Source organism: Pteronotus mesoamericanus, unplaced genomic scaffold (assembly GCF_021234165.1).
Source record: "Pteronotus mesoamericanus isolate MK-2021 breed Mesoamerican mustached bat unplaced genomic scaffold, CSHL_Meso_final contig_90, whole genome shotgun sequence".
Classification (NCBI taxonomy): Eukaryota; Metazoa; Chordata; class Mammalia; order Chiroptera; family Mormoopidae; genus Pteronotus; species Pteronotus mesoamericanus.
In genome coordinates this window covers 10,709,260-10,722,668 of record NW_026555277.1, presented here as the reverse complement: position 1 = coordinate 10,722,668, position 13,409 = coordinate 10,709,260, and the positions used below count along the sequence as shown (strand labels likewise).

Sequence of the window (13,409 nt, the reverse complement as noted above, 5' to 3'; positions counted from 1 at the left end):
CCGCCCCCAGCCCCGCCCCCAGCCCCCCACGCCCCGCCCCCAGCCCCCCCCACGCCCCGCCCGCCAGCAAGGGCTCATTTCCAACCCCAGAAACACTCCCGCTTGGCGGCGGCGGCGGCGGCGGCGACGGCGGCTGCAAAGTCAGCCAGTCGTTGTCCCCGTCACGTGTAGGTGAGACCCCCTCGTTCGTTTTTTGTTGTTGTTTGTTGGTTTGTTCGATGCCAAAGGGGTGTTGGGGGTGGGTGGCAGAAGGGAAGCACACAAAAGGCGGGAGTGTGCGCTGCTTTGAAAAATTCAATCCTCAGTGCTCTGGCTCTCGCGGTTAATTAAAATTACATCTCCAGGGCAAGTGGGGAAAGAGAGGCTGCCGCTTGGGAGCCGTGCCGCACCCGCCCGCGTCGGGCGATGCTCCGGCCCAGCTGCTGTGTGCGGCAGAACGAGGGGCCGGCTCCGCTGAGGGGGAGACACGCGCTTCCAGATCCTTTGATCCTCCGGAAGGGACCTTGGGGAGGGTCGTGGGCGTGGCCGAGGAGGGGACGCTCGCAATTCTCCACGGACGCACGATAGCTGCTTTAAAAAATACACTCGGGCTCCTCTCTACCTCATCTCCCTCTGGGGAACGAAGGGAAGAAGCCACCTTTACCAGATTCCAGATCCGATCCATTTCACCCAGGCTGCACAAATCGATAAAAGAGGAGGTTTCCTTGCATGCTTCCTGCAAGACGCAGCAGTCGGTGTGTGTGAGAACCGATCCCCAGTTGCGTCTTATGCAGGCGGTTGAGCCTACTGAGGATGGGTAATTTCTCATCCGTGTTTGGGTGCCCAGTCACAGTGATTTGTTCTTCAGATTCTCCTTCTTGTTCGTCTTGCATGGTCTGTCAACCCACCAGAGTGAGATCCCACCTGGACTGGCCGGGTGAGTGAGCCTTTGCCTAAGAGCCGTGTAGGTCGAGGGGTCCTGTTGGGTGCTGTGGTGTGAACAGTCCAGGCAGGATGCTATTTGTAGGTCTGTTGTACTGTATTTTCCCCAGCTGGGCATTAAAATACTGGAAAAGCAAACAAATGCCATTAATCTGTGCTTGGGCCCGCCACCTAGTCATTCACAAAGCAAATGGGAAGTGGTCAAGAGTGGAACAGGGCATCTCCCTTCTTATTCCTCCATCCCCTGCCCTTCTCTGACCTCCTCTAAGGCACAGGTACCCTCAACCGTTGTTGCTCTCAGGCTCTAATCTACACTCATTACAAAAGGGAAAGAAGTCCTTGCTCTTCCCATTTGCTAGATTATCTAGGAATCACTTACATCTACTATCAAGCCAGTTATGTAGTTATGACCAAATTTTTTTGAATTACACCATCACCTCCTTAACAAAGAAGTAAATGTATACAGTAAAGTTCGAAGTATTGTTGCAGAAAAATATAACGCTGGTGCTTTACTCGCAACAGCAAAAATATTTCTTTTTTAAAAGGAAGAGGAATGTTGACTCGGTTTCTTATTCCAGAGGTGTTTCTTCCAGAAAATTCCAGGCTTTCTTTCTTGGGAAGAAGGAACACTTTATGTTTCTTTTCAAGATAATTTTATAAAGATATAATTTAATGTGGCTTGTGATGGCGCTGGTCTTGTGCATTCACAGAGCTCTCCCGGTGGGTCCGTGTGGGCCTGGCTGTAGCACAGCCTCTGTGTGGTGGCTGAAGGGACTGGGAGAGAGAGGGACTCCATGGTCCCTCAGTGGAAAGGTGACTGGACTGGCTTCAAGCCAGCTTTGATGCTGAGGCTGACAAGCAGCCATTGCTCAGCAGCAAGGGAGATGCAGCATGAGCAATCAGAGAGCTATTTCTCCCGGTCCTAAGAGAGCCTGTGAGGAAGAGAGATGGGGTTCCTTTTAGAGATCTTTTGTTAAAAATAAACAGGCACGTCTTCTTCTGTCACTGACCTTAGCCAGGGTTTGAAAGTCTGCTGACCCCAGCAGGCCCGCAGGCCCAGCAGTACTTCTACCCCTCGGAGGCTCTGCGTTTCCAGATTTGAGTGGCTCCTGGTTGAGCCTCCTCTTCTCAGGCAAGCGTGCCTGCCGCACGGACTGCTCCTTTCGCACGGACTGCTCCTTTGGTGCATCCAGTGCTGCCCTTGCCTGCCCTCTGCCTCACTGCCCACTTTGTCCTGGTGAAAAAGGCATCGTCATGGCAATGATCGTTCAGCACTCCCGCCCTCTCATCCCCCACCAGCAGCGACTCCCTTCATCTTCTGAGATTCTCCTGCTCACCCATCTTCTCACCCACCTCTGCCCCATCTGCCTGGCAACTTCATTTTCTCCCACTGCAATGCAGCTACTGGCTCCGACTGACAGGGGCCTGTGGGATTCTCAACATTCGGGCTCACAGATTCCCTGTGCGGTGCAGACGGAATGTCAATGAGGCCTCTAGCCCCACCGCTCCCTGAAGTGGGAGCCCAGCTTACATAAATGAGGGATGCTTAACCAATTCACAATATTCAGCCAGTGTTTATAGAGTACCTGCCAGTTCCAGGTACTGTTCCAGGCATCTGAGATGCAGTGCAGTGGAGAAGACACTTAGGTGTCCCTACATTTTTGGAGTTTCTATTCCAGCATGTTTGTGTGTTCAGAGCAGGAGTTGCAAGTGGAAAGGTGCCTTGAGAGGTAAGATGACAAGCAAACAAAAGATCAGAGAGGGAAGATCAGATCTTACAATGAGGAGATGCTCATGCTCTTGTAACCAACTATCTTTGTAGCCAGGAACTATTTCCTCTATAGAGGTGGTCAGATCCTTCCAAGATGATGAACCTGTCTCACTGTAGAGCCCTTTAGAAACAAGTAGTTCGGTGATGACAAGAGAAATGCTGTCACAGGACCCCAAAGCAGCAGATTGCATGCAGCATGGCTGTGTTGACGGCCAAGTCAAAGCAACTGGCTGGAGGCTGGGAGTTCTTAAGTTGCCGTTTCATCATTGTTCCAGTCATTTGACAGCTGTCTGAGCCAAATTCCCTTTCATTTTTGCATTGGTGAGTTGTCTTCCCCAAGAGAGGCTAATGGTTATCTTCAATGGTAAAATGAGCAGCATTTTATTTCCTAGCCGGCCTCCTGCATCTAATGGTGGTAAATCAAGATGCTTTTGGGAGAATCTGGCCACCGCAGACAGGTAGTATGTGGCCCTTTGGGCGAGGCAAACACAAATCAGAGGAGAATTCAAAGAATAGCAGGCTGGAGCAAGACACAGTTCACGGTAGTGGTAAGTTAACTTCAAAATGTTGATACTCCACCCTCCCAGCCCCAGTTCAGCTTCCTTGGAAGAGGGAGATGGGTTCATGTGGGTCAAAGTGCAAAAAGTCAACTCCTGATTTTTCTTAGACCATTGGAGCAGGCCATACTGATTTTGAGACTTTCTAAGGAAGAGGTGGCAGTGGCAACCCGTCTGTGTTTCATTTTGGTTGTTTGTCCACTTGGTAATTTATTTAAATTTGTACTAATGGCAACAATTAAAGTCAGGAATTTTCACATGACATTTCGTACATCCCAGACCAAATGGACCTGCGTTTTTCTGTGACAGCAGTTGACTGAACAGTAGGCTTTGGGGGTTGAAGAGAGGAAACAGGAACTTCCTATTTAAGATGAGACCCGAGCTCCTGTTTGCTATAGCCCCCACTGCTCCTTATCACGCCTAGATTAAGGCTCAGCGTCATTGGCGCTTTTTAGCATTTTTTCAGCCCTGCTTCGTGTGCTTTACTTGTTTCTCTGCAGCAACTATAAGAGCAGAGGCTTCAGATCTTCCTGGCTTCTCCACCCACTAAGTTCACAGTTCTGGGAGTGTATCTGGAAGGGTTTGGAGAAGGCACTGGATTAGGTCTGCTCCAGTGACCACCTGGGAGCACAGAATTGTGAGCAAATGCCAGAAAAGTCATGCTTGGTGGTGAGAAGTCTGTGAACCAGCAGTAAAACAATACTATGGAGGGGAGGGGAGGACTGAGAACTGACTGGTAGGGGTCAGTGACAAAGTTACTGATTGAATGACAACTGGCCAGCGGGGAGTAGTGACCAGATTTCCTGCTGATGACTTAGCCCTACAAAGACACTGTAGCTGTGTAGGTAAGCTCATGTTGTGGTGCCCTGAGTCCCCTTTTGATACACTGTTGGCCATCTCATTACGAGCAGAGGATAATCGCTGTCTCAGTCTCTTCAGGCTGCTACAATAAAAATACCACATACTGGGTAGCTTATATAACAAAATTTTTTTTTCTCATAGTCTGAAGGCTGAGAAGTCCAAGGTCAAGTTGCTGGCAGATCCAGTGTCTGGTGAGAGCCTGGTTAATGTATATCATCCTAGTTCATAGGTGGACGGCTTCTTTCTGTGACCTCACATGGAAGAGAGAGCAAGAAAGCTCTCGGGGGTCTCTTTAATAAGGGCACTGATCTCATTCATGAGTGCTGCACTCTCATGACCAAATCACCTCTCAAAGACTCCACCTCCTAATGCCATCACATTGGGGGTTCAGATTTCAACATATGAATTTTGGAAGGGCACAAATATCCAATCCATAACAGAATTATATAGTGTATTGAGCTCTCCAGTGGATTCCTGGTGAGGCTTGTGCCAGCATCAGTGTGGTATCCTTCGTAGTGTACAGCTGAGCTTCAGAATTCCTGGCCCACCCAGGAGAATCAAAACTGCTTGAACCACCTAGTATCAGGGATGATGCCATTTTATGCTCAGACTCAGGAATGCATATCACAATGTGCTTATACCACAGGACTGATGAATTGGAACACAACAGAGGTATTGGGACATAAAATAATCTTGGACAGTCCCAGTGTATTGGGAAACATTTCTGTGTGGCTGCCTTAAGAGACCAAAATAACTCTGGCTTAAAACAAAAGCCAGAAGTACTTTTTTCCCCTCATATTACACTGCAGAAGAAGAGGATTCCTTCTTTCTCATTACTCTGCCATCCCTGTGGGTTTTCCCTTGTCTGCATGGCTCAAGATGGCTCATCAAGATCACATCTCAGCCATCAAGAAGGTGAAAAGAGGAAAGAGGGGTGCAGATGTGGAAGTTGCACACATCACTTTTACTCATATCCCATTGGCCAAGGACTAGTCCAGATCACACTTATCTGCAAGGGATGCTGGGAAATGTTATCTTTACCAGGGATGTCATGTGACCAGCTAAAACCCTCCATTATTAAAGAAGAAAAATAGATATAGGTGTAGCACTTAACAACTGTGTCACGACTGAGCTCATTAGTTATAAAGGAGCTTATTAATGTCTCTATTACACTTTTCTTCAGTCTCAGTCTTTGACAAAATCAGACTAATCCTTAATTGCTACCATGTCACTCCCCTCCTCAAATCATTATCACAGTCACTTAAAATATTTTTGAAAACCGACTTATTGGCCTACTAGTACGGTACCACTTTGTAGAGCCTATAGTCCAGTAGAGGAGACAGACAATAAACAAGCAAAATAACAAGTAAAACTTAATTTCAAATGTTGATAAGTCTTATATGAGAAATAGGCTGTTATGACAAGGCATAATGACAGGCAGAGCAGGGAACCTGTTTTCAGTGTGGTGTCAGGAAAGCCTTGGGGGAGGTGACTTTTGAACTGAGACGTGGGAGATACAAAGGCTATGGTCTTGTGAAGGGGCAGGGGTGGAACAGCATACCAGCCGTGTCAGACAGCATTTAAGGAGACTTCAAAAGGGGAAGCATTTGGTGTTCTTGAGAGATACAGAGGCAGCCAGTGTGCCTGAGCATTGGGGGTATATATGAGAAAAATGGTCGGATCATGCAGGTCGACATGGATCTCATTTCATAACAGTGGGATGTCGCTAGAGGGTTTAAAGCAGAAAATGGCATGATTTTTCAAATGTTTTCAAAAGATCTTTTTAACTGGTGAGCAGAGAATTGGTTGGAAGGCAGCAGGAGTAGAAGTCAGAAAGTAAGGAGCATTTTTTTAGAACCACAGATACAAGATGGTGGCCGTTAGACCAAAGGGGTAACAATGGGGATGAAAAAAGTGGTGGATGAATTTAAGGGTTACGGCACGTTGTCTTCAAGAATGGCTTAAAACCAGTTATATTAAGGATGAGTTTTAGAGTCTGAGTATATTCTTTAAAACATATCCCTCCTGCCCTCAGGATGACTGAGAATCCCAAACTAATGATTTGTTGAGGTTAGCTGTGCCGCATTTCATTCTGACCGTCTTTGGACTGGGAGCAAAGGTGGAGGATGGATAAGTGTAACATCCAGAGAAAGAGCAAAGTCCTTTCTCTTCTCTTAATTCTACAGATTAAAGTCTCAGAAATTGAAGAGATTGTTTTTACCCTCTGTCTTATGGTATCTAAAAGGAAGAAATGCTCAGAACCTGTTTCCCAGGTAAAATACTAGCAACATAATAAAGTATCCAAAAATGGGGAGATAATGAAGCCTTCCTCTCTTAACAGTTGTTCACATCTTATTTTTAAATAGGCATCTTCCCTTCTCTGTCTTATCAGGTCAACAAGTGTACACTAAGTATCTGTTATATGTTGAGCCCTGGGGTGTTTCCACTGGAGATGAGGAAGTATAAGATAGTTCCTGATTTCTAAAATTTTATAAACCACTCCCTCAACCTCCCTTTACCTGGTAAACAAAAAGAAAAGAGAATGTTCAAAGTGAAAAGTGCGCATGCTCTCCGCTGGTTTTCCAGCATGTGATAGGACGTACCTTGGGAACTTTCTTGGACCTTGGGCCGACAGGAAGGCGGCAAGCAGGTGTCCTTTATACAATACCAGGGTATACGTGGTTGGTGAAGTTGTGCCATCTTTGGGCGCCTCGCTGAAAGTGACATTCATCTGTTTGAGAACATTCGCAATGTACGACTCGGGAGCCAGGAGCCTGGAGCACTGGTTGTGGCCACCTGAATCTCCATCGACGGCAGGAGTAGGAGCGGTTTTTAACCCCCATTTGTCTGTAAGTCTTCCTCGCCCAGTTTTCTTATACTTGACTAGACTGATGGGGTTTACATAATATTATATGTCTGTGTAAATGACAAACATTGCAACACATAAAGTTTTATTCACGACAATTCATTCTTATAAAAGTATTTCTGCAGCACTCAAAATGCAGAAATGAAGTGTTAGGAGAAGGAAAGGGAAGTGACGACTTCTGTCAAGTTGAGGATCATTTCCCAAACCCCTTTCCAACTCACCCCATTCCCTCCTTGTTAATGGCTTTGTTTTCCTATCTTTCAAGTTGAACTCATCATTGAGACATCTTTGTGTAACCTCATTCAGGAAGAAGCTCTGTGATGTGCGTGTGATAAATTTGCTCAAGCAATTTGCGCTGTTCACAAGGAATAAGCAGACGTGAGGACTATGATGGAAGAGCCGACACTGGAAGGAAGCCAGGGTCAGCTCCCAAGCCCTCAGCAGGGCTCTCTGAGGAAGGCCGTGGCTGCTGCCCTGGCCCTGGATGGGGAGTCCACAATGGGTAGCAGGAAAAAGAAGAAGAAAGAGTTTCGCCCAGAATCTATCATCATCTACCGGTCAGACAATGAGAACGTGGATGAGGAGCCTGGGGAATCAGAAGGCGGAGACCAGCCTAAAGAGGAGGAAGGAGAGGACTTCCTTGACTATCCTGCTGATGACGGTAAGTGTCTCTCTGCAGCCACTTGCAAAGAGCCATGGGAAGGAAACCAAATGAGGATTCTGCAGAACACGGAAAGGCATTTGGTCACTGACCTAATTATTCTTGTTGGTACGTTTCTTCTCACATGTTGTAGTCTTCATTCAATGAATTAACACTATTTATTGAGCATTATGTTCTTGGTGATATGAAGGAGCTTTCTGCCCTTTCAGAACTCCTAGCGTAATGAAAGAGACTGATTTGTACACAAAAATTAGTAATACAAGGATACTGTACTAATTGCTTTATGCATGTAAGATAAGGAAACAATAATAGTTCAGTTTTATAATAATCAGGAAAGTGCCAATTATAACAACAATGAGTTACAGTATTCCCTCACTCTTACAATGGCCAAAATTGGGTAAAATATGATACCATCAACATGAGGAACTGGACATATGCTCATACACCTCACATGGAAGTGGGATCTGCATTAACCACTTTGTAGGGAAAATGGTCAATTTTTATTAAATTCAAAATTCAAAATATGCATATCTTATGTCCTGAAAATTCTCAGTATCTACCCCATGCAACTTATGCCCATGTGCATAAGGAGGCATGTATAAGAATGTCTGTTGCTGCTAATGAAGTTGTGGAGTGTCTGTATTGAGCATCACTGTGCAGCAATAAATGGATGAGGAAGATCTATTTGTGTAGATAGATTGGTCTCTAAGACATTGCCCACAGTGAACAAGCAACATTTCTTCTCTCACACAGTTGACCTTGCAGTGAGGGGAAGACAGACAGTGAGCAAGTCAGCAAATAAAAGATTGTTTCAGGTAGTGGTTCGCATTCCCAAGACCATAAACTATGGTGATGGGAAAATGAGTAACTTGTGGGTGGGGGACGATTGTGTGGTCATGCAAGGCCTCCCTGAGGCCGTGATGTTAGAGCTGATCCGAATGACATGAAGAAGCAAGCCATGAAAAGATCTTGGGCCGAGTTTTTAGAGGGGGGAGAACAAAAAAGTCAAAGACCCTAAGGTGGTGGGAACCTCCTTACCTGTTTCTGGAATGGAGTTATTACTATTAGGGAATATTGAGAACAAGGGATGGCGAGAGGTCAGAAAGACAGGCCGGGTCGGATCGTGTTGAGCCTTGCCGATCATAGTAATGAGTTTGGGATTTGTGGTAAGTGCAAGGGGAAATCAATGGAGGACTTTTAATTAAGCAAAGGAGAGACATCGTGCCCTTTGTCTTTTTTAAAAGAGCACTCTGGCTTCTCTATAAAGAATGGAGGACAATGGGTAAGAATTGAAGCTGATGAGAGACTTGTCTCCTGCTGCCACAATTGCACCAGGATGAGGGTGACAGCAGGGGAGATGGCTAGAGGAGACAGTGCAGTCAGGGACTTGCTGGTGGGTTGGAGGTGGGGAGTGAGAAAAGAGAGGAGTAAACAGTGACTCCTGAAGTTTGGACAGGGGCTGCAAAGAGGGTAGATGGTGGTGTCATTTATGGAGATAAGGGAGGCTGAAACCATTCGGTTCTTGGGGAAGAGTGCAATCCTTTTATCTGGGCAGAGTGCCTGCCACTACCCTGGGCCCTTCTGTTTAGATGACTCTCTTCTATTCCTCTTCCAGCCATGGGGCATGGAGTCCAACAGCACCTAGGGGACATGCCAACCTAAGTCTGGACTCTCCCCACCTCCTTCTTTTGTAGACTACACTTCACATACCAGTACCAAGAACCACGGACTTCCTTGTTTCAGTGCCTCCAGCCTCACTTCCAGGGTAGCCGAAGGATGGCTGTTTGGTGGTTGGTGGTGATGGTGGTGGTAGTGGTGTTGTGTGTGTGTGTGAGACATGTGTGTATGTGGTGTGTGTATACAGAGCTCGGGCATGAGGGCTGGGATGTCCGCAGGCTTCTGAGGAGGCCCCCTCTCAGGGCAGCATAGAGGCAGGAAGGGGACTGGGCTCCCCATCAGCACAATACATGCATAGTGCGACCTTCATACTCGGCAGTTGATACTCATAAGCAATATTTTCACAGTACTTGTAAACTAGAAACAAAATCACTATAAAATGGTGTCTGTAGGAAAGAAGCCCCTCCCATTCCTCCATATCACAGAGATCATGTCAAAATTGAGGCCCAGAAAAGTCGAGAGAGAATACAAAAAAACAAGTTTAACCTACTTCACAATTTTATCAGCGTGGACAAGAGTTCACTGTGGGAATAATACTACCAGTGGTCACCCTCCTGAGGGACCCGTTCAGTGCATGATGGAGTTACTGGCTCCAGCACCATGCCCGATGCCGTAAGAGTGGACACTGTGTCATCAGCCTCAGCCTCAAGGATAACACTGTGATGAAATGCCCACTCTTCTGATCTTGACTTCACCTCTTTTATGCCCTTCAGGAATGTGGAACATGCCTTTGGACAGCCGCTACGTCACATTAACTGGGACTATCACACGAGGGAAGAAAAAGGGGCAGATGGTGGACATCCATGTCACATTGACAGAGAAGGAGCTGCAGGAACTGACCAAGCCTAAAGAGCTTTTGAAAGAAACAACACCTGAAGGCAGAAAGATCTGCCAGATGGCAGCAGACCGCGGGCCCCACGTGGTCCTCTGGACGCTGGCCTGCCTGCCTGTGGTTTTTATCCTCTCTTTCGTTGTCTCTTTTTACTATGGCACTATCACTTGGTACAACATCTTCCTTGTGTACAATGAGGAGAGGACCTTCTGGCACAAGATCTCATGTTGCCCCTGCCTCATCCTCTTCTACCCAGTGCTCATCATGGCCATGGCCTCTTCGCTGGGCCTCTATGCTGCTGTGGTTCAGCTCTCGTGGTCCTGGGGGGCATGGTGGCAAGCTGCCCGGGACATGGAGAAAGGCTTCTGTGGCTGGCTCTGCAGCAAGCTGGGTCTGGAGGACTGTTCTCCCTACAGCATTGTGGAGTTGCTTGAATCTGACAATATTTCAGGCAATCTCTCCACCAAGGACCCCACACAGGAAGTGGAAACTTCCACTGTCTAAACTCTCAACAGTTTACTTCCTCCTCCGGTCCCAGTAGCCTGTATATCATCTTCCAATTCCAGAAGATTCTTTCTTATATTATCCCCCACCCCCTTCTCACAGTTCTGGAAAATTCTAGCCCACACTGATCTGTGCTATTATCTTGATGGTTCTAAGAGGGCAGGGAACAGAAAAGCAACTTATGCCTAAGTGTGCAACTAATGCAAACTCGTCTTCATTCCCTGCCCTAAAACAACCATTCATCTGGGACAAGGAGCTCAGTTATGTGTCATTTCAGGAGCCTGAAGGTGTAACTGGTGTCTGGAATCAAGGGAGCATATGACTAAGTGTGACAGGGAGAGGAAGGAGGTTCTGGGGTGACCAATAAAATAATAAAGATGCAGTGAAATGTTCAAGAAGTAGGCTTACCACAGTGTATCAGAAAGTAAAGATTTGTGTGTATCACTTAGAGTTACTTAGCTGCATATCATTAATATCCTAAAATATCAGTGACTTCAACAAGAGAAGTTTACTCTTTCCGTAGAAGAAGTCTGGAGGCAGACCATCAGGGGGCCTGAGGAGTCCCTGGGATCCAGGCTGCTTTTATTCCCCTGCCATTAGTGAAGTGTGACCCCCATCACCTTTTTCTCAATGCCCCGTCACTGACTGCAGCTGCAGCCACCTCACTGTTTCCGGCAGATCAGAGGAAGGGGCAGAGAAGCACATTCTCTGTGCTCAAGGGCACTTCCCACAAGTCCCACTCAACACTTCTTATATCTCATTGGCCAGCCCTTACATGACCTCACAAGCAAAAGAGGCTGCAAAATGTAGTCTTTGGGGCAGTTACATGCTACGTTAAATATTGTGGTTATGCTAATTTAAGAAGAAAAAGAAGAAGAGCTATTTTGGTAAGCAAGGAAGAATCCCAGTAATTATTAAAATACATTCAGATCCCAACCTGTTAATATAGTTTTATTTATTTATTTAGGTCTAAATCTTACAGAGATTTTATATATAGGTACTAGCTATATATACTATGTATATGCCATACATAGATATTAGTAACTCATGTACTTTGCAATTAAATGTAATGTCACGTGGTTTCAGGGCTTTTTAGAAGGGAAGATTAAACAGTTGAGTACAACCATAGAATTGTGGCCTATTTGTTTCTCTAATTACATAGTTGTACTATGTAATTGTATGAAGAAGGGACTGTGTGTGATATTTAATTTACAGGTTAAAGACTGTGAAGGGAGGCATTGCATCTCTTATCCCCTCCCCAGCCCCCAACAGGGATCAGTAACTCTAAGCAGGAAGAAGACAGTTAGCTTTCTGTTGTTTGGCAAAACCTCACTCAGAGCCTCATTCACTCAGAACATTCTAGAGTTTAACAAGAAACACAATCTTTGCTGTGCTGGGAAGACTGTCTTCCTGGCTACCGGGGGTCGGGGGGTATCAACCGGATGAATTCAGATTAATTGATTCTGAAATTTAAAAAAGATTTCATTCCTAACGGTATATTTCTTCTAATTTTTTGAAAAAATATTTGAGTCATCACAGATCAAGCAGTTTTTGGAGGTTTGGAGCCTTACAAGAATAGCCGGTACTTGTTTCTTATTTGTGTCTCAGGAAGAAGTTGTTGAAAGAACTGTGAATCAAACCAGACTAGCTGGGCATGCTCTCCCACAGAAGACCAGCGATATTTGCCTAATGCATGGTGCTGAAATCCATCTTCAGAAGATACCCCCCACCCCTCTTAAATAACTACTTTTAGTTTGACAAAATCAAAATTCCGTCCAGCGTTCTTGAAGATAAACTTGGTGCTCTCTGGTGCTTTTGCAGCGATGTAAACAATTGAAGTGAAAACAAAATAAAAATAAAATGTAATTAACATGTGCTCACTTTTTTTCTCCTTAACTATTGTACTTTGAATGCTGCAGTTTGCAGAAAAAGGGTGACTATAGTGGCTGTCATATATATGTATAATGCTCTTACTCTGAATCCTTATATCTTGACTCTTTCTGTGTACCACTCATTTATGGAGATTCCATTTAGGTGCACTATTTCCAAGGTTACATATTTACTAAAGCCTACATTTGGAAGTGGCAAACACTTTTGTCACATTTTTCTGAGGTTAGGGAAATCAACGGCCAAGGCCAAAAGCAGTTATAATGAAGACAAGGGTAAGGGGACATAGATGAATAGAGGAGAGGGGGGTGAAGATGAGGCCCAAAGAACTCCCAGGTGGAGTTGACAGGGCCCTCACTTTAGCTTGGATCGCCACCTAGTGGCTTGTGCATGAAAATTATTTCCAAAGGGCTCTATGTAGTAAGGTAGTAAAAGCTTAGACTAGTAGACAGAAAACAACCAAATTGGGAGGCATGGCTTATAGGGGGCACCCAAATAGCGATGCCATTCTCTTTTTCTCATTTCATCCATTTTCATCATATGTGACTGTGGCTCCCAAAATGTGGCTATCCAAAAATGCCCATTTTCCTCTACCAGCCCATAGCCCATTAACCTCTTGTCCTCCCTCATTCTCCCCAATTCCATATCATACAAATCCAAACAGATACTGAACTGACAGGGAGAAATGGAATGAAGAAACCCAGAACTCTTTGGTTACAGAGGAAGAAGGGAATAGCTTGGGAACACTCCAAACTATTGGGAGATCCTTAGCAGATGCTGTTTCATGCCTTGAGGTCTCTTACATACCATCATATTAATAATATCTGCCCCTTCACCCTTGATTAATGGAAGCCTTGTGTCAGTGGAAGCAG

At 45.7% G+C, this 13,409-nt stretch overlaps 1 protein-coding gene across 1 annotated transcript; it reads left to right on the top strand.

Moving 5' to 3' along the window:
- Positions 1 to 122: 122 nt before the first annotated feature.
- On the top strand, positions 123 to 11,918 carry TMEM169 (transmembrane protein 169). The gene is made up of 5 exons (XM_054586172.1): positions 123 to 171; positions 4,252 to 4,301; positions 6,782 to 6,959; positions 7,283 to 7,637; positions 10,028 to 11,918. Exons 4-5 carry the CDS (start codon positions 7,364 to 7,366, stop codon positions 10,648 to 10,650), a joined length of 897 nt encoding a protein of 298 aa, XP_054442147.1. The 5' UTR covers positions 123 to 171; positions 4,252 to 4,301; positions 6,782 to 6,959; positions 7,283 to 7,363; the 3' UTR covers positions 10,651 to 11,918.
- Positions 11,919 to 13,409: the final 1,491 nt, after the last annotated feature.

Excerpts from the sequence above, each read along its gene's own strand:
- TMEM169 (XM_054586172.1), top strand. The coding sequence starts at position 7,364 with ATGATGGAAGAGCCGACACTGGAAGGAAGCCAGGGTCAGCTCCCAAGC. Across the intron at positions 7,638-10,027 it reads TGACTATCCTGCTGATGACG|GAATGTGGAACATGCCTTTG; the intron begins GTAAGTGTCTCT and ends TATGCCCTTCAG.